We start from the raw sequence: 25,737 nt of genomic DNA on the forward strand, positions 1-25,737 counted from the left end.
GCTCCCCGAGGGCGAAGACAGCGCTGTTTCCCTTGTTAGCTAACAACATATTACTCTATAGAAACATAACACCCTCTATAGAAATGTCCACTATTTTTCTATGTCTGGAAATCATACTGTTTTTTATTTTGTTTTGTTTTGAACAAACCAAGAATAAAATGAACAATACAAAGAAAAATATACGTACAATTAAGATTAATAAATTACATAATGAATGCTTTAGATTTTTCTAATGTTTTTTTTGTTTGTTTAATTTATATATTTTTTATTCTAATTTATTTACAATTATATATTTTGAGCTGTAGTGTTTTGATTATTGTTAAAATAATAATTTTAAGATCAATCAGCTCACTTGGAAAAATAAGTCATGATTTATATAAATATAATAGTACTACCATATGAATAACTTAAATATGGATAAAATATTAATTACAGCTCACTTAGAGATAAAATAATATAATTTATATAGTAATATAATAATTCAATCAATAATTTAAAAATATTAATTGTAATAAAGCTCACTTAAAAATAATAAACAATTATCAAATACATATATACACACACACACACACATATATACATAAAATACTATTACTATGAGGTCAAATAGTAATATTTATAACAATAATAACAAGAAATTGCAATGTTTTTCTGATAATTTTCTGACTCATCATGAATACGGTTTCCAAGAGCAGATCTGTTCTTTGAAAATTACAGTTAATATCACAAAATTAAGCAGAAATGTACATGTTGTACCCGGAAATCGTTAGTTATTTTAATAGCATTGCTGTTTACACTCAATATTAAACATCATATTTCATCACTGATGTGATGGAGACAATCAACAATTTGACAGAGGCTCCGGTAATGATCCAAAAATAAAAAATTAAAAAAGTACCCTTGTATTATAGTCAAGTGTTCTGAGGCATTTCTCTGGTAGAGTTTCTGCGGCTGGGCGTGACTGAAGTAGGTCAGGTGACGCAACACCACCGTGACCTCATAATGCCTCTTAGCGTGACGGCCTTTATCTCAGTCCACTCCTAGTCGCTGTTTTCACTGGGACACACCTGAACATCCAAACACCCACAAGAACAATCCAAAACTGGATCAGTGCACAGTAACTGCAGCTTCAGTTTTCCCAGCATGCTGTGACTCACGGTCAGCTTTTCATTCAGTCATTTAGTGGTCAAAGCTGCGTTCTGGGAAAAAGAGGCATTCAAGGTTTGACCATCATCATAAGACACTCCGTGCCAAACATCAATACCTGCATCTGCCATCCATTAGATCTGACATCAAGTCCGGACGTTCTCCCAAGCGATCGACTCATTTGCAAACCAACTCTAGCATGTAGCAGAAACACAGTTAGGCTATAGTGCATGGAAAAACACCTTAGGAAAACAAAACACGACACCCGTGCACTTTTTTGTTTTCAACATCCATACAAGCATTATTCTAACTAATAAACACGCACTTAGGCCTAATTTAACAGGAACTCACACAATCGCACTTCTGCACTGCACATCTCGTTAGCTGAAAAACAACATTGTGTGAAACGCTTATAGGGACAAAAATAAGTTTGGTGATGCTCTTGAGAGTAAACCACGACAGAGAAACGGTCACACTAAATGCCTATGAAATATCAGCGAAAGACAGTGTTAAACTGCACATTTTCAATTGAGACCGTCACAATTTCTGCATTTCACACATTCAGTTCTGGCATAAATAACAGCCTCCTAAACACTGCTGTAGTTTTGCTGTCAGCTTCACTGATGCAACATTTGCATATGTAGTTATAACAAAAAGCATTTCTTTCTACACAGTTGCACGGAAAAACCTCAGTGACCAAAAACCCGCTTTTATCTAGAAAACTCCACACACTTTGTTCTAGACATTAGATATTAAACTTCAGGATTGGCCTACAAAAATACATCACTCAAATAGTTAATTTCAAATTAGATTGATGCATTTCTGTTTTGACTGTAATTGCAATCGTCATTTCTCAACTCAAACTCTATCCTTGATGTATTTTTCAGAAGCGGTGGACGGCTGCCCATCAGGACACATGCTGCAATCACTGAGTCCAGATAGAAACTGCACTCTCACTAAACACAATCAATGAGTCCAATCAAACGCATCTAAACACACTTGACTCACACAGTCACTGACCGGACGTGACAGCGGCTCGACCCTGAGGCAAGGCTACTGCGATACCAGAAGACGCCGTCTGGCACACCAAATAAAGCCGACAACCACAAATAATCACACATAAATACTGTGATCTCTTCTTTGGACCCTGCAGACCCCAGTCACATTTAGCGGTCGAATGCATTTAGTATTAAACAGATTTCTTATCCATGAAACGTCACATGAAATGCATGAAAAAAATGAATCGACAACTTTATTTATATATTATACATTAACAAACTCTCCTTCCATCCAGCTTCAAAATTAATCGCAAGGACTGGGTCACATGACATTAAAGAATACAACTACTTTCTTGAAGTGACCACCGTCTGGACCCCATAATGCACTGAAATGTGCACACAAAAAAAATAAATCAATCTACGACGGTGAATAACGCAACATAAATGTTGCAATGCAATACCAAAACTAATCAACAAAAGATTCACTCTTACTACAAATTGACTATTTTACCCAATATTGTTTTGTGCAATTTTATACTTATTAATTTAACAACAAGATAATGCCAAACACTAAGTCAAGATTTAAAAAATATTTGGTGTAGTATTTCACTCATAAATTTCTATTAAATTTCAGAAATGATCACAAAGAAATGACAATTAACACACTGAATTAAACTTTGATGTGACTGAAAGAGTCCAAAACTTTTTAACAGTGCATTTGGAAGACACTTTTTTTTGTACGAGTTGCAACCTTTGTAGAGCGCTTCAAAATGTGTTATTAGGTTACCTTTTTGTGGAGCATTTTTGAGGTTACCTTTCAGTTAAAATGCTGCCTGAGAAGACAACAGCCTACTTGGGCAGCAGACAGCACAGCAACTCACTAGGTTTGGGAATAGAGCCAATGTGTTGAACTTTTGAGAATGAATCCCACTGTTTTATTGAGGAACAACCTCTGGATCAGTAGCTCTAGTCTAGTTCAGTCTGCAGTCTAGTCGATGTACACACTAGAAGCATGCGATTCGGTTACACTTGCTGCTGTGACCGCTTCAGTCCTGTAACACTTTAAACAGACAAGATGAAATACAAAGAGAGTGAGAGACCTTTATGCAGAGCCAAACTCGCTACCAAACACCCTCAAGCAGGTTTTTATTTGGCCTGCATTGTTGGTCCTCTGGAATTTTTATTTTGTTGCCCCTAACGGTGCTATAAAGCAATAATGCACCCAAGTCTAGATCCTATACACTTAAGTCTTCAACTGTGGTAAAAATCACTAAAACACACCGCCTTGAGTGGTTTATTATTTTGATGGCAACCTCAATGTAATTAAAGACTATTTATATTTGCAGTTACACTTACTTAAATAATAATAATAATAATAATCACAATACACATTTCTATTAGTATAGTCTGTTGCTAAGCAATATGATAATTAGATATTGTAATAGTTTTTCGTTTACTACACACAGACTGAAGCTCGCGGTGATTTCAGCGTCTGCCATCTAAATGAGGACAAACACACAAACAACATCTCCAGAACCGCTCAGAGTCACTTCATGAGCATCATGAAGTGATAGCGTCATATCACACAGAACTGTAAAGATATTCACGGCAACCTGTCCGATTTAACTTTAACACTGCGGCAGAAATATATTAATATTGTTCAGCAGAGTAGCTACTACTAGGCTACTATTCAAATTATTAAAAAAAAAATTTTTAAAGTAATGATCACACAACATTGCTTCCATGTTTTAATAGTAAAATTTTGCTTACCAAATAAAGTTTGATTTTCAATAATTTAAAAGATAAATAAAATTAATGCTTTATGCCTTCATTTGAAAACCAGATACAGAATTTCTGAGGAAAAATAAAACATTTCATAAGGCTATTTTAAGAATAAATTTGAATAAACTAAGTAGTTTTTATGCATTCAAATAATTAGACATACTACACAGAATTTAATAACAATAAAACATGGTGAAAAAATAAAACACCCACTTATGAAAGTGGATAAAGATTTTAAATTTCTTGAAGTCTTGAACAACCTAGAATAAATGAATAGAAATGATGATTCTGTCTGAGCTATGCGTTTTAAAATGAGCACGCACTAGTGTAAACTGAAAACTATTTGAGCTTTATTAAAATTATTTGCACTGATTTATTGTGTTGGCTATATTTCGTTCCTTTGTGCAGTGGCTCAGGAGATGAGTCTTTGAGTCTGTATACATGTCAACAAGCTGAAAAAAATAAAACCAAAGTTTTTTGAGATAATGTAATCTTGTGAAAACTGATTACATAAATTTGGTATCGAAAAAAGTATCGTTCAGGAACCAGTATCGAACTCAAGGTATCGGTATCGAACATTTTTGAACGATACCCAGCCCTAGTTATTTTAGTCCATCTGAACTTAATAAAAATAAGAAAGGTTGTTTTTGTATTTTATTTTTTACATTTATTTTAAGCTTTCTTTGGTTTTCTTTTTAGTTAACTAAATAACCCTGTCTGAACTTAGAGTCAAAACATGTTTATAATATACAACTGACAGCTATGCTCATCATAAACATCTGGAAGTGTTTGATGGTAATACAGAAATAGAAAAGGCTACTGGTACTTGTTTGAAACTATACAGAAGTCACGATAAATTGAAGAAAAAAATCTGTGATATAAACTGCCATGGTATTACTACCAGAAACTTCCTTAAAGTTCTTGACCAATTGCAAATGTAGTACATATGAAGTTATCATCTAGAACACATCTGCAGCAAACTGCACCCAAACCACGTATCTTTACTGTCCTGTAGGGTACCAGACGTCTTTATCAAACACTACTGGATTTGTGTGTGCTTTTCTACACAACAAGAACAAAGCCGGATAAATCACTGCATCTTCTTTCAATTCATATCTGCCCAGCTTTGCAACTCCCAAACAGGCTGTTCAATAGAGAACGAAACACTTCAATGACATTTCAGACATTTTGGGTGGAGCGGAGAGGCAAGTCTTAGCCGGTCACAGGGCGTTTGGCATTTGTTGGGGAGTAATATCACGTCTGTCACGGATAAAGGAATGACTGGTATAATTCCACACGCCTTATTCCGGTCGAGCGGAAACAAGCAACGGTGCGTGGAGACCGTAATGAAACTCAGTGTGAGGTTTTAACAAGGATGCGTTGGTTTGGTAATCACTAGTGAACTTCGGTCTGTGTGTAATATTCATCCTCACAAACATGCAATAGAAATTCCAGAGCTGAAACATCATTTAACAACCATTGCTGAGTCGAGATTGGAGGGACGTTCACTAAGAAACATGCAGACTTGTGAGGGGCTTGCATAAACTCATTGTTCATACAGGAAAAAGTGTCTAATAAATGGGAACGGCAGCGATTTTGACATCTCTCTTCTGACCAATGTCTTAATCTCTCAATATTTCTCCCCCTTTTGTAAAGATTATGATTTAATATAGTTCAACACAATAGATTTACCAACCATGATGACTTTGGTTTCTAAGAACCACGTAAATGAGAAAAGGGGTCAATAACAGATAATCAGAGTGTGAAACCTGTTTGATAACAGTAATTTCTCCAATTCTGTTTAGTGCCACTAGTAGTACAGAAATTACACACATTGGGCCAGAATTACACACAGCTTTCGCCATCGCAAACTCTCTTTTAGCATCAAAAACTACTGTCAGGATCTACTAAAGACTCCCAGTGAAAAATTAGGCCTATTGTATTTTTGCAGCTGGTCCTGTTGCGTATGCATTTGTTGGAGTTCCACTTTTGGACACAACATTTATGGGAGGAGAGTATTTAAACAAATCATGCAAAAAGATTACTTTTTTTTGGTTTGCAGTAGTCAGTTTACTGGTACTTGTACCACTCTTTAACACACACACACACAAAAGTGTTAACCAATTTTGCACTTGACATGGTTGTGATAGTTGCATTGGTCCTGGCCCTTGCTATAATTAGGCCACTTATAATAATTAAGCCTTAATCTAACCAATAACTTTTGGAATTAAAGATTTTAAAACTTTAAGACACTGGAAATTGAAAGTCAAGTCAAAATGCGATGGAAATTGCACTGTTGGATAGAGTCTTCCATGCACATTCTGTCAGTAGTAGTAAATTAACTATGCATACTGTACATAGTATACATACTACATACTTGCAGTGCTTGTAAAAGCAAAATGGTAGAACGCAATACCAAATATAACCAATTAGATCAACCCCAACCACAAACCTGCATTCCAAAAATGTGTCAGCCAATCAGATAGCACCAAGGCGGTGGGCATTTCTGATTGGCTACTCTCCTGACTTTTTGTGCTGTTTAGAGTCTAGGACTGTCAAAGACACAGATGTGACATCTATTCACTGATATCTGTCAGGATGTAAAGATATTTTATGCATGATATATAGTAACATACATCAACAATGCGGTTTAAATTCATTTTAGCTGCTGAAATCCATAGTGTACATATTGGAAGACCACTCTGCGTTCTAGATATTTGGCTTCACAAGTGTAACCAAACAAGTATAGAAAGGGAGAGGAGAGCTCAGAGTTCAGCCAATCTCCTCCTCCACTTGACTTTCTCAAATAAATGCCTCATTTATGGGTCCGTCACACCTCTGGGGTCTGAAGGCCGGTGACTGTGTCTATATATATGTGATTTATTTGTGTGTGTGGCGGTGTGTTTGCTGAAGGGGCTCTGGTGGCTTAATAATTAATTATTTTTCCAATCAAACTATGACCTTCCTTTCTAAAACTCTGTCACACCAAAAGAGCAAATCAGTCAAGCCTGTCTTTGCCCCAAAAGACACACACCCAAAAACGTCATTCAACCTCTGAGCATTCCTCAATATTTCTTGCCATAATTCATGTGCATAAAACACTAGAACACTCACTTTCAATCAGATTTTGCACAAACACCACAGAGTGAATTCAAAACGAGAACGCGCCTCATGCGTTCCTTTTTAGCTTATCTTTCCTCTCCAGAACAGCCGATAAACTCCAGAAACAGCATTTCTGCATTTATTTTAAGCTCCCGTGCTGTGATATCTAGCTACTGCCATTTTAAATCTGGATGTCTGGCTGTAACTATGAGTCTAAATGTGGCTTTGAGTAAGAACAGAGGGGAAAGGGAAAAAGGCAGCAGCAGCGAATGAAACTCGCTTTAGTAGAACAGGTTCAGCCGTTACAATGTATCACTCACGCGCGCGCGGCTGAAACATTGTAACACTGTAACGCTCGAAACCCGCGAAACATTGTAACATTCGAAGCGCGCGGCTGTTCTAAGCGCGTATAAAAGCAGACTAGCGATACTGCGACGACTAAAACGTGTTAAACGCGCAAATATCTCATCCTATAGGCCCCTGCGGCGGCCCCCGGGCTTTCAGAAGCTCTTACCTTCCTCTGCTGTTTCTCCCAGGCCGGATCCAGCAGCAAGTCCCGGTCCCAGTCGTTCTCCTGCTCCATGTAGCTCTGTTGTCCGCCCGATGAATACTGAATTTGATTATTTGTGGCGTGATAATCTACCATATCAGACACCCGAGACCACCGTAAAGACTCTTCCTAGACGAAAACCAACAGAAAACTGCAGTAATCGCTCTCGAAGCCTTTGTTGCTCGGTATGAAGTATCCGCTGCGTGGACTGACAGTGTCCCCGACGAGAGAGCGTTCCTCCACCCGTCTGACAAAAATGGAGTAGGAGACGCGCCGCTCCCACTGAGGAGGAGGTAGTAGGCCCGGGAAACTCATGAATATTTAAAAGATCGGTTTACTTATTCAGAAGATATCCGATCTCAGCTCTACCCATTGGCCAATCTGGTCAGGGGGTAGTATTTTTAGATTGAAAATGGGAATTTGTGAATTTTGTATTAAAATATTCACAATGGGGTCCGTTCAGAAGTCTGAAAATCTGATGATTAATAATATCTAATAAAAATCTGAAAGTTTTTTTGAAAGGATATTTTTTAATGTGAACTGCACTGTGTATTTGTATAAATACATTGCATTTGATCTATTTATATCTGATTATATTTTTTGAACTACATAAAAATTATATATAAATAAATGGATTATATATTTATTTACTTATATATATATATATATATATACTTACATTTGTATATGATATATGAATGTATGTATTATTAAAATAATGCTTACATTATATAAATATATTTATATACTACCAAATTTCACTAGATTTTTCACTAGTGGTCTCATAATGTATAAAATTTATAAAATAATTATTATTCTTATTTACGATTCATTTAGATATATATTTTACAAATAATATATTAAACAATATTAGATTATCATTTAATTAAAGATATTTTATATATTACCAAATTCTTTCTATCAATCTTTCTATTAAAATAATACTTACAATATATATTTTATTTACTACCAAATTTCACTAGTAGTTTCAAATGAACATATACAATCAATATTATTCTTATTTACTATTAATTTATGTAGCTAGATATATTATATACTAAACATATTAGATTATAATTTAATGAAATGTATTTTTTATATATTACCAAGATTCTTTCTTTTATACTTCAAATCTATCTATACTAAGTGTATACAATGTATTACTATATGAAAATGTAATGAAAAGCACAGTAAATAGAAAATTTCAACTGAATGTCACTTGTTTTTGGCTTGTACAGTGTATCAGTGTAACCTGTATCTTCTAACTTTACACACTCACACAAACAGAAAGAGTTGATGTATTATTCATACACTTTCCACAAAACACTCACCAGCCGGTTGCGTTGTTTTTCTAACCTTCATCTGAATTCAGCTCTATACAGTTTTAATAGCACACAATGTTTGGTGGAAAACGCATGAATGTTTATGACTTGAATTTATCGTGGTTAAACTAGTCTGGCTCTCTGCCATCTATAAGCTGCTTAATCCTAACATTAATATTTCATGGCATCTGTCAAAGGGGACATGAGGTGGGTCAACATTAGGCAGATGAGCGCATCAGCCATACGCTGCTGTTTACATTGTTCATGACATCCAAATCCAGAGCATTAAAGAGCATCGCCTCCAACACATCCCCAGTGACTGATATTGAGCGTTATCTGTAATATCATCTCCTCTATTATCCATAAGATTCAAATGCAAATCAGTCACTTATTTGAATCATTTAATGTTTTACAATTCAAAGCAGCAGCAGCCGCATGTTAAAAATCATAGCTGGGACATTTTACAGACCCAAAGCTTATGTAAGAATCCTGAACTGATCCGGTCTATACACAATTCATCATCTAGCATATTTCCTGCTCATGCACGCTCTCAAAAGTTCCCACTGTAATAAATATTAACAGGACATGCCTCCAGAGACAAGAGGAACAACACATTTGAAAATTACTATAAGTATTCATATGACCTAAATGAGGAACATTTGGTTTAGTTAAACAACAAGACCTGAAAAATTTATTATTTGTTATTTATATATATATCAGAATATTTGTTATTTATTATTTCTATGACTATATATTTAATTATCACTTTATAATAGTAAATTCTAATAAAATAATTACATAATAAAATTATAATTATTTTATAGAATAAAAATTAAATTCCATAAAATTCTAAATTATTTAAGTGTTATTGTTATAATTGTATTACTTTTATCAGAATATTTATTATTTATTTGTATCATTCTTCTTATACTATTTAATTATAATTCAAAAAATAATTACATGATTGTATTTTTGAATAAAAATATAAAAATAAAAGTATATTAAAATCTAATTATTTTATTTTTATTTGTATATAATACCAATTTAAAAATAATGTTACCATAAACATTAAAAAATATATTTATTATGTCAGAATATATATTTATTATTTGTATTATTATTTAGTAATTTGTGTAATTATTAAATTATTTTATAATATTTATTCATCATTTATAAAGCTAAATTGTTGTCAAATAATTATAAAATAAATTATAATACATAAAAAATTAAAATATAAAAATAAAATGATATAAAATAAACATTTATCTAATTTTACTTTATTATGGATACTAATAAAGATATTACACAATTTTCTTAAAAAATATTATATTTATTAAGCAAATTCATTAACTGACATCTGCCCGCTAGAAGCAGTAAAGCAGTAAAAAAAAAAGGTTAATAGTTGATCTCTATATGTGCTGTGCAGTGATATATATATAAAGTAGCTGTGTTTTGCATCATAACTATTAATATATCATTTCTAGTATTGTAGCTTAAATGTAGTGCTGTATTGACACTCCTGGAACGATCTGTTTATACAGAACATAAAGCAGATGTAGAGCTGTTTCTCTGCAGCTGGTCTGGAATCAGTTGTACATGGTCATGTGCAGGAACTACAAATCAAGAGAAAAACACATAAATATGAATTTGGCACACAGAAAATGAATCACATTTTTCACAATAAATTCAGCTCTGACTCGCACAATATCTGCCAGTCATGTTGCATAGAGATGGTTAAGAAGAACTAAAGAGGGCTGCATCAGCCAGGTTGAACATCAAAGAGGTTCAGAGGATGAAATATTGAGTATGTGTGTGTGTGTGTGTGTGTGTGTGTGTAGAGGACTCAACGCTCTCACGTGTTTCATGTTTTTACCTGTCTGCAGTTTACTGAAATCATTCCCATCCCTGTCATGTCAAACGCCTGAAACTTGCCTGAAAACAAAAACATATATGTAGATAGATAGACAGATATAAATGATTATTTTTATATATATATGTGTGTGTGTGTGTGTATATGTATATATATATATATATATTGTGACGAGTCGGCTGCCTCCCTCCTTATTATCATCACCACCCCGTCCCGTATTCGCCGCCCTTCACCAGTCTCCCGACGGGAGCGGGTGCGTGAGAGAGGAGGGGCGCTGAAACAGCCAGGGCTGGCGGCGTGTGATGAGGCGCACCTGATCTGAATAGAGCCTCATCACCGCCGCTGTTCAAATGCCGAGCGCACCTCTACTCGAGAGACCGGTCTCTTCCCCGTGCATGCACGCTGGTGTCCTCGTGGGTCCAGGAAGGGAGCGTGGCGAAGGGGTCGAGTTCCGCACCCGTACGACGGCTGACGGGCCGTACTATCCCCCGGAAGCGCCGCGGGCCGAAGAAGGACGAAGCCGCTAGAAGAAGCCACCGCCCCTCGCGCCCCGGTCCCGAGAGGGGAGCGCATGCGACCGCCGGACTCCGCCCCTTACCTGGACCCTTCCTTCCAGAACACCGCAGCACGACGAGGACACCAGACCCCCCTGTTGATTTGTGGACAGTTTTACCCCCTTTGGACACTTTATTTTATTATTTTGTTTAATAAAAGCCTCTCCGAGGCCTGACGCCACACCCACTGTGTCTGTCGTATGCTCCTCCCGCCACTGTATATAAATATATATATATATATATAAAACATTTCTGACAGTGTACAGTTAAAATGTACAGTCTTTATCTTTAGTTTTATTCGTTTTGTTGTTTTAGTAAAAAAAAAAAATATATTTTTAAATAAGTTTCAAACTTTTATTACCTTTTATTTTTATTATTGTAAACTGAATTAAAATGTAAAATGTTGCCTTGGCAACTGAAATAAAATTAGTTTAAGGTTTTTTTTCTATTTTAACAAAAGTTGTTTTATGGTTTTAGTTATTAACTCTATATTAAATTAACTCTAATAATCCTGCAGTTCACCCTCATGATTTTCCAAACCCATATGACTTTTTTTATTATTTTATTTATTTATTATTTAAGGAATATCCTGCTCATTTTTTTATTTAAAGACCAGAAAAAGACTACAATATTGGAAAAAAAATTCTCCTTTTGTGTCCCAGGAAGCAAAAAAAGCAATATACATTTGGAACTGTCTTTTTTTTTTTTTTTACATCTTTGAGTGTGGGTTTAGTGTCCAAATTCTATTTGTAGCACTTTGCAGTAACTGTTTAATATGACTTTGATTTGTGTGCTCTCTTACGCATCATGCAGTCCAGTTTCATGAGCAGGAAGAGGAATCCTGGGAAGCTGACGGTCATATCTGGCTCCGTGTAGCGCAGGCCGATCAGCTGCATTATGAATTCATCCACCCGAATGCCTAGACCAGAGCAGACAAGCTCAGATCAACCTGATCATCAGCATTCCTCTCAATGTGTTCAGACTCACGACAGCAGATGAATGAACAGGTTTCTCTCCTGACAGCTGGGTGTGTGTGTGTGTGGGAGAGTGTTTCACAGTGTGTGTTCATTCTCAATAAGTGTTGCGTCAATGAATTCATTTGCATGTAAAGGGTGTGTGTTCATGCTCATACTTGCATTTGTGTGTGTGTGTGAGTAAGTGTGTGTCATAGGTTTCACCTGCTGCTGTCAGAGCGGGTGGGATTTCTAGATAATCCAGTGCCTGGTTCTTGTTTTTGTCGAATGTCATAAAGATGCCCTATAAAAACACAGACAGACGGTTGAATAATCACAGAATCCAGTCTTTATTTGATCTAAGATATAGTCATGAGTATTAATCCATGCCTTCAAGCAATAGTTACACGTTACACCTTTTCTACAAGATTTTTTTAAATCTGTTACCTCAAATTGATGAGTAAAGAAGGTGTGTTTTAGCTTTTTTTACGTTATTTATTTATGAAGGTACTGTTAATTAAAACAATATCCACACACACACACATGCATATATATATATATATATATATATATATATATATATATACACATAAATATAAAATACAGAATTTAATTACATTTACTATAAAATAATATTAAATGGAAAACAAAAATGAAACATATTTGAATGTATTATATTTAATTAAATAATATAGGTTTTATATATATTTATATTTTTTATATTTTATAATAAATATATTTGGTAATTTACAATAATAATAATAAAAGTAATAATAATAATAATTAAAAATAAAAATTTGAAATATCTATTTTTATATATATATTGTTTTTTTTGTTTTTTTATGGTAAATACTATTTTCTTGTAATTCTAATTAAAATTATATATAATTTTAATTAGCATTTATTTATTTTATATTGTATTCATGTATATATTTGAGTATATTTAAAAAAAAAATTGAATATTTTATACATCCTTAATAATTATTGTAAATGAAAGAAATAATTGAATTCATTTCAAAAAACTTTGGGCAACTAGGTAACTTTGGGCTTAGTTTTAAATGTTTCCCACTCATAATTCAACTCGTAAATGATCTTTGTAACATGACTTGAACGCACCATATGATCCAATCAGTCATGTGACATGAAACTCACCTTCTACAGTCTCGTCCTCATTGTAATCAAACACACCCTGCGTGCATTAATATACTGCGAACAGCCAAATATCCTCACCGTCCACTTCTGGAGTTTTTCCCACAATGCCTGGAACTCTGTCAAGTCGAGTCGTCCCATTCCTTGGCTCTGATTGGACGTGTTAAGGTGACATTCCAATCTCCACCCAATCTTATACATTCTTGTGAATCGCACCATAAAATACCACACCCACCTACATCCACCCACGCCTACTGAGATAAGACATCCGCTACGATGAGAATGAAATACTAGCATATATACCGCATAACACACGCCATACTATTCTTAGAAATAGAATGTGAAACAAAGTATTGCACGTTACACTACCGGTCAAAAGTTTGGAATTTTTGAAAGTTTTTGAAAGAAGTGTCTTCTGCTCACCAAGTCTGCATTTATTTGATCAAAATAAAAACAGTAATATTGTGAAATATTATTACAGTTTAAAATAACTGTTTTCAATTGTAATATATTGTAAAATATAATTTATTCCTGTGATCAAAACTGAATTTTCAGCATCATTACTCCAGTCTTCAGTGTCACATGATCTTCAGAAATCATTCTAATATACTGATTTACTGCTCAAGAAACATTTCATTCAGCTTTGCGTCGCAGGAATAAATGACATTTTAAAATATATTCAAATAGAAAAGTTATTTTAAACAGTTTTTCTGTTTTTACTGTATTTTTGATTAAGTAAATCCAGCCTTGGTGAGCAGACATTTTTAAAAACATTTTAAAAATCATAAAGATTCCAAACATTTTTGTGTAAAAAACAAAAACAAAAAAATTGTCTAAACTTATGGCATCGCAATACAATAATAATCCAGAAATGAGATGTTAACAATCAAGAACTGATATTAATGCAAGAAGATTCATCACACTAGAAATGCAGGATCTATATTGGACAATTTATCTGCAATTTAATAATTATGTGCTAAGTATTCATACTGCATACAGCATAAATTGTAAGAGCAGATTGCAAGCATGCTAGCCATGCATTCTTAAAGTAATTTAAGTTCAATGTTTAGCGGTCTATCTACTTCTGTTCTGTGTCCATGCACACTAACCAGTGTGTTTGTTAGGACAGTGTATATCAGAAGTGCACAAGCAATGCAGGATACATCCATGAGCACCACGAAGCTCTTGCAGTGCTCCAAACTCAGCTGCTTCTCGCTACCTGCAAAGACTGACCGGGCAGAAAACAGGAAACAGAAACAATATCATACACCTCACTTCCTCACAGGTTACCACATCACTTCCTGCATGGTTTTCAACTCTGCTAGCAGAACTAATGAAAAGAATTGCATTATAACGGCACAGCGAACACAACTTCTCCTGCAAACCACATTTAACATTGAAATGCAAATGTAGAAAAAAAGAAGTGAACGGATGAAAAACAGCTTGTGAATAAACATGCTCTCACCTCCTTTGGCAATGGCTTCAGTCAGCAGGTTATACAGATCCAAAGGTCTACAGTAAGGCCCCTATAGACAACACATACAAACATTCACATGCATATGACATTAGAGCTACATATTAGCTTTAGAACTACATGCACAAACTCAATAGCATTGTATTGTGCAGCTCAACATGCAAGTTTACCTTGACACAGTGTTTGACAAAGAGAACTCTGGCTTCATTTACAGACGGCAGACCTGCGAGACGTGGAGACATTGGCTACACACACACACACACACACACAGACAAGCAGAATCAATTTAAAACCAACAATTAAATGGACCCAGTGACAATAAATGATCAAAGCAGTGAGACTAGATCGACTTCTGGATTTTACCGGTGTACTCGAGTTTGCATCTACTCCTGGTCTCTCAACAGCTCTGCAAACACACAAACACACACATATATAGCAATATCTATGTTAAAACAAAGACAAATACAGAAAAAATTAAAGCATGTTTTGCTAATGTTCCCATCAAGTCATGAAAACATTATTTCGTTCAAACAGTCCAGCTTTTAAAATGTTGAGGAAACATTCCATTTTATGTTTTTAAAAATTATGAGAATGTTACTTTTGAAATGTCACTCGAAAGTAGTAGTGACAAACGGGATGTAAAAAACATCCCATGAATAATATATAGCCTATCAAAGTTTTTGTGCTATTGTCTTGAGAACATATTAATGGAAAAACTTTGTTTATAACTTTGAGAGAACCTTGCAAAAACGTTCTGTGTTATCTGGGATTTTACCTCCAATAATAAAGACAACTTTTGGAGTTCTCAGTTTTGTCTCTCATGTTTCTGCTAAAACTCATAATGGGAATTAAAAATAGACACAAAATACCAGTCATATAGTAAAAGCATAGAGGTGTAGAATTCATGTGAATAGTAGCTCAGCAGTGTTGTTATTGCTAACTAAAACTATTCAAAATTATTTGAATTAAAATGAGGTTGAAATAAAATTACATTTAAATACTAGACAAAAAAACACAAACTTAAAAAAAAAAAACTTTAAAAAAACCTTGCATTAGTAACTAATTGAAATACACAAGTTTAAATCGAATAAAATGGAGCTAATACAAAAGATAATACAAAAGATAAAAGCACATTCTAAAACTTTAAATAAAATGAAAATTGAAAATATATAAATAAAAGCTAATAACTTTGAATAATAAGAATTTTTATATTGATTGCATTTAAATTAAAAGAGAAAATCATATCATATTATTAATTAATTATAAAATAACTTTAATATTAAAATACTTTAGTAGTAGTACATAAATAATACTAAAATAGCACAGCAGCTCAGATCATTTGCTCTTGGTGGAAATTGGTGGAGATTTCTGACATTTGATCGTAGCCTTTCCATCCTGTCAAATCTAAGCAAAGTTTGAGATACGAGTTGTGTGCATTGCATTTCTTGGGTCTGTTTCTCAGAATAAACACCCAAGATTTGTTCTATATTTAATCCCATTGCTGTCAAACAAGATTTGAGTCTCCTGCATGTGGGCAATCTTCACTCACGTGGTTTTGTTTGCTTTCTCGGTCAGGACTCTCAGGAGGAATTCTCCCTCCTGACTGGTCTCGGAAGTGCTGGGAATGATGATGTAATGACCGGGCGCCAGGCGACCGCGAATCACCAGCTCCCGCCGTGGGACGTAACTAAGGTCTTTAGCGGTGCTGAGCACCGGTCTCAACTGAAACACGTCCTGAGAGGAGAGGAAATCACGCTTGGATCGGGCCTGATCTCACACACACACACACACACACACACACACACACACACACAGACATCAGACAGAGACACAGTCAAGAGAAACTAACATACTAACATACAGAATATCTAGATTTCTCTTTTTCTTGTTTTTTATATATATATTTTACTTAATACAATGCTTCCTTTAAGCAGTACAAATATTTAATATATAATATATATTATATAATAAAATAACAGTACATTTATATATAGTAAATAATATATGATGTTTAATAAAGTGACTAGTTCTTCCTTCAAAGCAGGGTATTATTATAGATAACTAAAACTAAAACCACAAAACAATTCTGTTACTTCAATTATCAAAAAAAAAGCTGAAACTGAAATTTAAAAAAAATATTACAAAATTAAACTTATTTCATAAATAATATATTATATATAATAAATAATATATACTATCTATTAAAGTCACTAGTTCTTCCTTTAAAGCAGTATGATGTATAATATATAAATATAATATATACTTAAAAAATGTGAACTGAAATAAAATATAAAAAATTTAACTTATTTTAACTGTAACTATAACTATGATAAAAAATTATTTTAAAAAAAGCTAATGACAAAAACACACAACAAAATGACTAAAATGGAAGCATAAAATATTAAAACAAAAATTAATTTAAAATTATTAATAAAAACTTTAATAGTATCTCAATGATAAAACAATATTGTAACAACAAGTAAAACAATATTGCTTCATTGTAGCAGTCTGGGAACTTGTAAACAAAGCCAATCAATCAGATTGCAGCTTGCATGTCCAATAATACACACTCGAAACACACGTGAGTGAAACCTTGTATATGTGCAGCGCGAGGGGGAACAGCATTCCTCTCTGACGGGTGTGTTTCTGCATGAGTGCCAGCAGGAATGAGCACGTTAGTTCAGGGTCACTGGGGTCATCGTCCTCCTCCAGCAGGGTCAGATTGTACTGAGGAGGCCCTACAAACACAAACATGTGAGTACAATACACTGACTAGTTCTTCTTTTGAAGCGGTGTAATATTGGTGTATGTGTGTGAACAGTGATGCTCATGTACCTTGCCGAGGAATCCAGCGTCCGTGATGCGAAGTACATTTCCAGGGTGTTTTGACTCCTCTCTCACTCAGCGTGTCTTCGCTCAGGTGACAAACCTCCATCGTGTCAAAGTTCTGGCAGAAATCTGCCAGAGACATCCTGATGGGCAGAGAGAGAAGACGATGAATCTAAACCAATCAGAGAACAATCTGATTATGAGTCAGCCAATCAGAGAGAAGCCCGGCTCACCAGAATTCCCCGTCATCATGCTGTTTTCTCTGCACACGCTGCTGCTCTACAGCGCTCACCGTATTCCACTCCATCCTAAACACACACATTACACAAATTATTAAACAACACAAAAAATACACACCTGGATAAACATTTTCTTGGCTATCAAAACAAAGAAATATCATGGACTTCTATATGTTTAGCATTTCATCTAATGTGTAATATTTACATCATTTATGAATTTTTGAGATGTCTTAGGACAGATTCTTTCCCAAATCTATAATTAAATACATACATATATGTTCAGCAAGGATGCATTAAATTAATCAAAAGTGACAGTAAAGACATGTTACAATAGATTTCTGTATCAAATAAATGCTGTTCTTGTGAACTTAATATTCGTCAAAGAATCCTGAATAGATTACGGTTTCCACAAAAATATGAAGCAGCACAACTGTTTCCATTGATAATAATAGTAAATGTTTCTTGAGCAGCAAATTAGAATTGCATATATACACATATACATGCGCACACACACACACATATATATATATATATATATATATATATATATATATATATATATATATTCACATTCATATATATATATATATAACAGTGTTTCGCACCCTTTTTTGTCACTCCAAGGCCCCTCCCACTCAGTATTACCCCATGGGTTCCTGATCCGCACCAGCTCAACTTGACTGACCGAAGTCTTGACCTGAAACACACATGAATCAAGCTCAGTCTGAAGAGCAGTGATGTTTGCAGGACTTGCTGTGTTTGTCTTCCAGCTGTTTGAGGTGTATTCTGACCTCATGGCCTTAATTTGTGATTATAATGTTTTTAAATGTTACAAAAACAATTCATACAAAGTTCTAACTTTATTTTCACCCAAAATATAATTGGAGCGTTTATTTTTATTAGTGTAAGAACATTAAAATGTCCAGTTTTCTTGTTGCAATTAGAACACCATTGAGGACGTTCAGAAATTGTTGTTCTAATAACACGAGAAGGTGTATCAAATAATAATAAAGTTATAAGAACATTCCATAAACATTACTTTAAGAATGTTTTGTCTTAACATTTATATAACTTTTAAAAAGCACTGTTAGCTGGATACTTGTTTCGGAATGTTCAGATAACATTCAAAAGTAACATTCGCATAATGTTTGCAAAATCACCAAATGGAATGTTCCTCTATCTTTCACATAGGCAAGGAAAAAAAGTTTCAGAGAACATTCAGAAATAACCTTTTCATAACGTTAGCAGAACATATTTTTTGTCAGCTGGGAGGATCTTTTATCATAGTATGATTTGGAATGCACTGTTTCTTATCTTGCATACTGATTCAGACTGAAGTATGTGAATTGGGACATACAGCTTTCTCAGAAATACTAGAGGTGTGCCATTCTGTAGTTATTTGAGCTGATGGCGCCCTCTGGCGAAACACTGAGCATTAAAGACACTAATGAAACATAAATCAAGAGCTGCTTTGACAGACGAATGATGAAAGAGAGAGAAAAACACCCAAGGTAACATTTCCCCCTCACCGTCTCCAAACCGGTCACAGAATAGGCATGTCTGAACAAAATCCCAAACTCATTGCTCTTCTCAAGGGGACCCTGCACAAAGACAAACACACAAGACAATAGAATACCTTCACAAAACATCACCTGTCAAAAGAAAACTCCTTCCAGGAACTCAAGAAAGATCTTTTTACATAGAAGAACACAACAAAGAGGGAAGAACACGCGTACACATGCGAGACCCTCATATCAATAATGTTTACAACATTTTGATTTCTAACATTATGGAATGCTGGTTAATGATCTGGGCTGCTAAATGAAAGGTTGCAGGTTCGAACCACAAGTTTTGATCAGTGAGCTGTAACTAAAGTGCCCTCGAGCAGGAAGCTGAACTTACTAAACCTGTCGTTTATATGGCGACATCACAGACACAAATTCCAGCAGAGAGGATAGATAAAAGATATGCTCTGTTCTTTTATTGTTTAATCATATTTTTGTGCAAACGTTTGGGGTCAGTAATTGATTTCTTTTTGTTTGTTTGTTCTTTTTTGTTGAAGAAATGCATAATTTTTTTCCAGTATTTCACAGCTGGTTTCCACAATAATATACATCGATAATTATAAGAAATGTTTTTTGCACAGAATATTTCCATGATTTCTGAAGGATCATGTGACACTGAAGACTTTGATCACAGGAATAAATTACATTTTCAAATATTTTCAAATAGAAAACAGTTATTTTAAATTGTAATAATATTTCACAATATTACTAATTTTACTGATCAAATAAATGCAGCAAAAGAAACTTCTTTAACAAACATTAAAAAATCTTACCGACCCCAAAACATTTGAACGGTAGTGTATATTTTCACAAACAGCATGGAGGGGATTTTTCATTTTTAAAAACTTCAATTTCAGTCTATTTCACAAACAAAGCACTGCTTCATAAGTGCTTTATTGGAGCTTGAAGTTCTATAGAATTTAGAGATTGACAGCCCCAGTCCAGCATGAACATTCTAATAAACGTCTTCTTTTGTGTTCCACAGAAGTCATCATACAGGTTTGGAATGACACGAGGGAGAGTAAATGATGAGAGAATTGCTATTTTTTGGTAAACAATCTCTTGTAATAAGGCATGTGAAGAGAGCGTACCCTTGAGTTAGCACAGTTGATCAGAGCTCCTTTGTGCAGCAGCGGGTACAGGAAAGAGCCCAGCGTTCGAGCATCAGACGGCACCATGAACTCCTCTGTAATCCCACCTGTCATATCTGCCATCGCCTCGTGAGGGAAACCCATGTTCAGAGCGTTGTAACCACCCTTCAGCCTGAGAAAGAGATGGAGAGGACAATCTGAACAACAGAAAATACGCAAAAGCAGTGTATGTGCAAGCAGAGCTCACCCTCAGACCTACCAAGATGTAAAAGAGTTTGTTTCTTCATCAGAACAGTTCTGGAGAAATGAATCATTTCATCACTTGCTCATCAATGGATGCTCTGCAGTGAATGGGTGCCGTCAGAATGAGAGTCTAAACAGCTGATAAAACATCACAATAATCCACACCACTCCAGTCCATCAGTTAACATCTTGTGAGGCCAAAGCTGTGTGTTTGTAAGAAACAAATCCACCATTAAGGCATTTTTAACTTTAAACTGTTGCTTCTGGCCAAAATCCATAGAAATCCATAATCCAGAATAATGCTTCCTCCAGGGAAAAAGTCCATCCCCTGTTGTTTCTAACATAAAAATCCATCCACATATTTGTTTAGAGCTGTTTTGGACTGTTTTTGCTTGAAAATGGTGCTTGATCTGTGCAGATTTCTTTCCTGATTCAGATGTGACAACTTTTTCACTGGAGTGGAGTGGTGTGGATTACTTGTGGATTATTGTGATGTTTTTATCGGCTGTTTGCACTCTCATTCTGACGGCACCCATTCACTGCAGAGGATCCACTGGTGAGCAAGTGATGCGATGCTACATTTATCCAAATCTGATGAAGAAACAAACTCAACTACATCTTGGGTGTCCTGAGGGCGAGTAAATTTTTGGGTGAACTTTTCCTTTCATATTCTATATAATTCAATGATATTCAGGCATTTTTAAGCATATAAATACTCCACTAACTTTGCATAAGCTTTTTCCAGCAGAGCGCTCCAGAATTCATCTTTGTTTGAGGAGCGCAGATAGATCAGCTGACCGTTTTGTGTTAGCAATCGGTCATCGACTCGCACCTTAATCCACTCACCATACTGCCAAAACTGCAGACAGAGAGACAGCGTTAAAACCATCACAACTGCCTCATTTTGTACGGTAACATGCGGTACTAACCCGAAAACTGAAGCAGCCGTTGTAGCCCAGCTGAAAGCCTTGGCCCGAGGGAATGACACGATCCAGAAGAGAAGGGTAGAGAGAGAGAGACGCCACCGCAGACAAGAACCAGCAGTCACCTGAAAGAGAGAGAGAGAGAAAGTTAAAGCACATTAAACCCGTTAAAACATGTATCAGGTATAATTTGGTTTTAAATGATGATTCTAATGGTATGTGGTGAAATAAGTTTACTCTGCTGGTTCTTAACTGCTTTTACTTCAGGGCTTTCTACATTTAATATTAAATGGAGACCCAACAGAAAACCAAAATTGTTATTCATAAAGTAAACAAAAACTTTCTTAAAAATGAAACATTTAAAATATTGTTTTAATGGTTCAGCATTAAATCCTCACTCAGAACTCCCTGGCAGATGTCCATACGTGTGGCTCCATCTGCAATAAACTGAGGAAATGGACAGATCTCCTGGAAAATAAGAGGAGAAAATATGAAAGGTCATTTTAGAGTCAAATGATACTTAGGAATACTAGGTCATCATTTTACCCAAAAAAAAAAACTTAATATTTATATTCACTGATTTAAAGAATCTATTCTGATTCCAGTTGAAAAAGGTTCTGAAGGAACCAACAGTGCAAAAGGAAGAGCTGCAATAGAAACATTACTGTTGAGGAACATTCCGTTTCTAAACGGTTTCCTCCTTTGGGCAGTTTGTGTATGTGGCAGCTGCTCAGCAGACACAAGCCTGGACAGTTCTTCACTCAAACAGACCTGAATCCTGCATGACATTTCCAACTATAGGAAGCAAACTCTCAGTTTCATGCAGCTTGCTTTTACATTTGAAATAATTAACATTCCACAAAAATATAAAGCAGCACAACTGTTTTCAACATTGATAATAATCAGAAATGTTTCTTGAGTAAATCAGTATATTAGAATGATTTCTGAAGATCATGTGACACTGAAGACTGGAGTAATGATCCTGAAAATCTCATTTTACATCACAGGAATAAATTACATTTTACAATGTATTCACATAGAAAACAGTTATTTTAAATTCTAACAATATTTCACAGTATTACTGTTTTTATTGTATTTGTGATCAAATAAATGCAACATAGGCGAGCAGAAGACTTGGGAAAAAAACTGAATTATTCCAAACTCATAAATTTTAAGACATTAAATATTTGAAATCCTATTATTTGAAGACCTTTAATTTAGTATTTACCCTAAAGCAACTATTAGCACTGTTCCTTTGATCAAGAGCCTTAGCTCCAGAGTGAGTGATTGTAAAGTGCCTGCTAAATGACTCCTTACTTACTTTACAACATCTACCTATATAAACCTTACAGCAATAAGAGACCCAACAACACACCCCCAAACAGCTGGAATCAACAACGTTCCCACAACTTGGCTAATGTTTAAAGGGTTACTCCACCCCAGAATGAAAATTTTGTCATTAATCACTTACCCCCATGTCGTTCCAAACCCGTAAAAGCTTTGTTCGTCTTCAGAACACAATTTAAGATATTTTAGATGGTTTACGCTGTTCTGTGTTAATTATTCTGTAATAATTAAAAAAATAATAAGTTAAGTGAACTATTTTTATTATTCTTTTTAAGTGAATTATTATTATTTTAAAGTTAAGTCAATTTATCACTTTTTACAGTGTAAGATGGCTTGTGGTTGAGTGAATCATGGGTAATTTTCATTTTTTGGTGAACTAACCCTTCAACATTTGATACGTTTTCATAATGTTGGGAGAAACCGTTTTTAGAACAACATCTTCAAAACTTTCTTATGATGTTATTTGAACTTGATGGACATTCTAAGAAATGTTTCTGCAACCTTTAAATATTTTAGGGGAAAATAAAGTTGATAGAAATGTTTTTGTAACTTTTAATCATGACAAGAAACCTGGACATTTCAACGTTTTAGAAACATTTAAAAAAACAACATTCCCACAACGTTTTAATAAACTAAATTGCGAAAGAACAAGTCAGAATATTCAGATATGTGCATTATATGGAATCATATGGCTGTCGGGAGGAGTGTGCTGTGCTGGCACTTTGGCTCACCTTTGGTCGTTTCCAAACCACACTGGTCTGAAGAGGCATGTTCTGCGCCGGGAACCTCGCGTCCGTGTAAAGTCCGTCCTGCAGAGGAAGACCGGAGGTGGGAGACCACAGCAGCGTCGGGCTGCCCAGGCTCTCCCAGGGGTTCGAACCGGAGTCTGTGCTCGCTTGTTTCTTTATTTCGGACATACTGGAGTGCGTCAAAAACTCCTGCCTCGGGGCTCGACTTCTGTCGTTCTGAATCTGTTTGGGAACGAGTAGGCTATACCTGAATGCACAAATACACCATTCAAGTTATTCCTGATGTTAAAAATGTCAACGAGTCGTCGGTCTGTGGTAAAGTGGGCGTAAAGAAGGTCTTCCTTAACTAAAGGAGCTTACCTTTAAACAGCTCCTTCCTCCATCCTCTGCGCGTTCACCTGCGCCGCCGCCGCGCGCTACAAGCAAACACTGTCAAAACAAAAACATCTGTCATCATAATCGACAACCTTTACCACTGTGGAGCATTTACCATAACATAATCTTTCAAAAGACCTTTGCGTTGATGCTTTAAACTAAAGCAGAGGCAAACAATAGTACATGGAAAACGACTGTGAAGCACAAAAGCGCTAAGAAATGAGCTACACAAGCCTGTCTTCTAATGAAAAATACACTTCAATTCCAGCTAACATAAAAACGTTTTGCTAGCATTTCAATATTTAAACATTGTTTATAAATAGTATGTCAACGTTAGAGAAAACACATTAAGGGAACATCCCATTTTATACATTTGCAAATATTATTGGAATGTTACTTTTGAATGTTCTATTCTGAAACAAATAAGTAGTTACATTTAAAAAACGTTAGACAGATATGCAACTAAAATCAGAATAAGGTTCAATAATGTTTTTGCGCTAACATTTTGAGAACGTTATTAAAGATCAGATATCTTTGAATGAACGTTCTCTTAATGTTACTGGAAGAAGGGTTTCTAAATTTAAGAGATTCCCTTTCATTTATGGTCAGTAAATTTCCTCATTTCACCAACTATTAATGCAAAAGGTTCATTTTGACCCCACATACAGCCTGTCCTTTAGCAAACACACTGCTCTGCATAAAAGACTGATATGCAAAAGCTCAGATCTGTATTGTAGTCTATTGTGACTGATGCAAAGAACTTGATCTGCTAATAGACTAGAGAATAGAGCTGAAGGATGAATCCCACAAAGCCTGTTGAGAACCAAGAAGCCACGTCCAGGTCATGTTTCAGCCCAAATTCAAATACACCGTCGTTCAAGAGTTTGGAATCATTAAGATGTTTTAATGTTTTTGAAGGAAGTCTCTTCTCCTCACCAAGGCTGCATAAAATTTGATTATAGACATAGTAAAAACAGTAATATTGTGAAATATTTTTACAATTTAAATAAAGTGTTTTCTATTATAATATATTTTAAAATCTAATTTATTCCTGTGATGTAAAGCTGAATTTTCAGCATCATTACTCCAGTCTTCAGTGATCCTTCAGAAATCAAGAAACATTTCTGATTATTATCAATGTTGAAAACAGTTGTGTTGCTTCATGTTTTTGTTGGGAACCGTGATACATTTGATTTTTCTGGTTACTATTGTGGATAGAAAGTTCAAAAGAACAGCATTTATTTGAAATAGAAATCTTTTGTAACATTATAAAAGTCTGTACTGTCACCTTTGATCAAATCAATGCATTGCTGAATTTTAAAAAAATCTACTGACCCCAATCATTTGAACTTTATGTATTGTCTTATAGGGAAATGGATAATATTTCTTCCGGAGTCTTTATACTACAATACAAAAACTTGTTTGCTTCTTAAGTTCTTTTGATTATGGCATGACCAGAACATTTAATGGTGATTC

The 25,737-nt window shown here is 34.9% G+C and overlaps 2 protein-coding genes across 4 annotated transcripts in view; both read right to left on the reverse strand.

Moving 5' to 3' along the window:
• The window catches only part of LOC306851886 (alpha-actinin-4), a 39,821-nt gene extending 31,971 nt beyond the window's left edge, over positions 1–7,850 (reverse strand). Inside the window, exon 1 of one of the 2 annotated variants that reach the window (XM_079388373.1) lies at positions 7,543–7,850. In XM_079388373.1, coding sequence (XP_079244499.1) covers positions 7,543–7,674 — 132 coding nt within the window. In that variant the 5' untranslated portion in view covers positions 7,675–7,850. The remainder of the gene's footprint in view (positions 1–7,542) is intronic. The other variant, XM_079388372.1, reaches the window with a different exon arrangement.
• A 2,366-nt stretch (positions 7,851–10,216) lies between these two features.
• Positions 10,217–24,288, reverse strand: LOC306851499 (calpain-9-like). 2 transcript variants are annotated; one of them, XM_079387779.1, is made up of 21 exons: positions 24,247–24,288; positions 23,869–24,133; positions 22,189–22,258; positions 21,797–21,915; positions 21,593–21,726; positions 20,625–20,796; positions 19,498–19,569; positions 18,574–18,665; positions 17,963–18,037; positions 17,736–17,872; positions 17,493–17,638; positions 16,450–16,667; positions 15,264–15,306; positions 15,071–15,145; positions 14,892–14,952; positions 14,590–14,654; positions 13,508–13,576; positions 12,503–12,581; positions 12,127–12,243; positions 10,774–10,832; positions 10,217–10,513 (listed from the first exon to the last, which is right to left on the reverse strand). In XM_079387779.1, the coding sequence occupies exons 2-21, from the start codon at positions 24,052–24,054 to the stop codon at positions 10,487–10,489; spliced, it is 2,016 nt and encodes a 671-aa protein (XP_079243905.1). In that variant the 5' UTR covers positions 24,055–24,133; positions 24,247–24,288; the 3' UTR covers positions 10,217–10,486. The 2 variants fall into 2 exon arrangements, with proteins under 2 accessions (XP_079243905.1, XP_079243906.1); XM_079387780.1 differs by lacking the exon at positions 24,247–24,288 and having other exon boundaries at positions 23,869–24,208.
• Positions 24,289–25,737: the final 1,449 nt, after the last annotated feature.

Source organism: Barbus barbus, assembly GCF_936440315.1.
Source record: "Barbus barbus genome assembly, chromosome: 31".
NCBI lineage: Eukaryota > Metazoa > Chordata > Actinopteri > Cypriniformes > Cyprinidae > Barbus > Barbus barbus.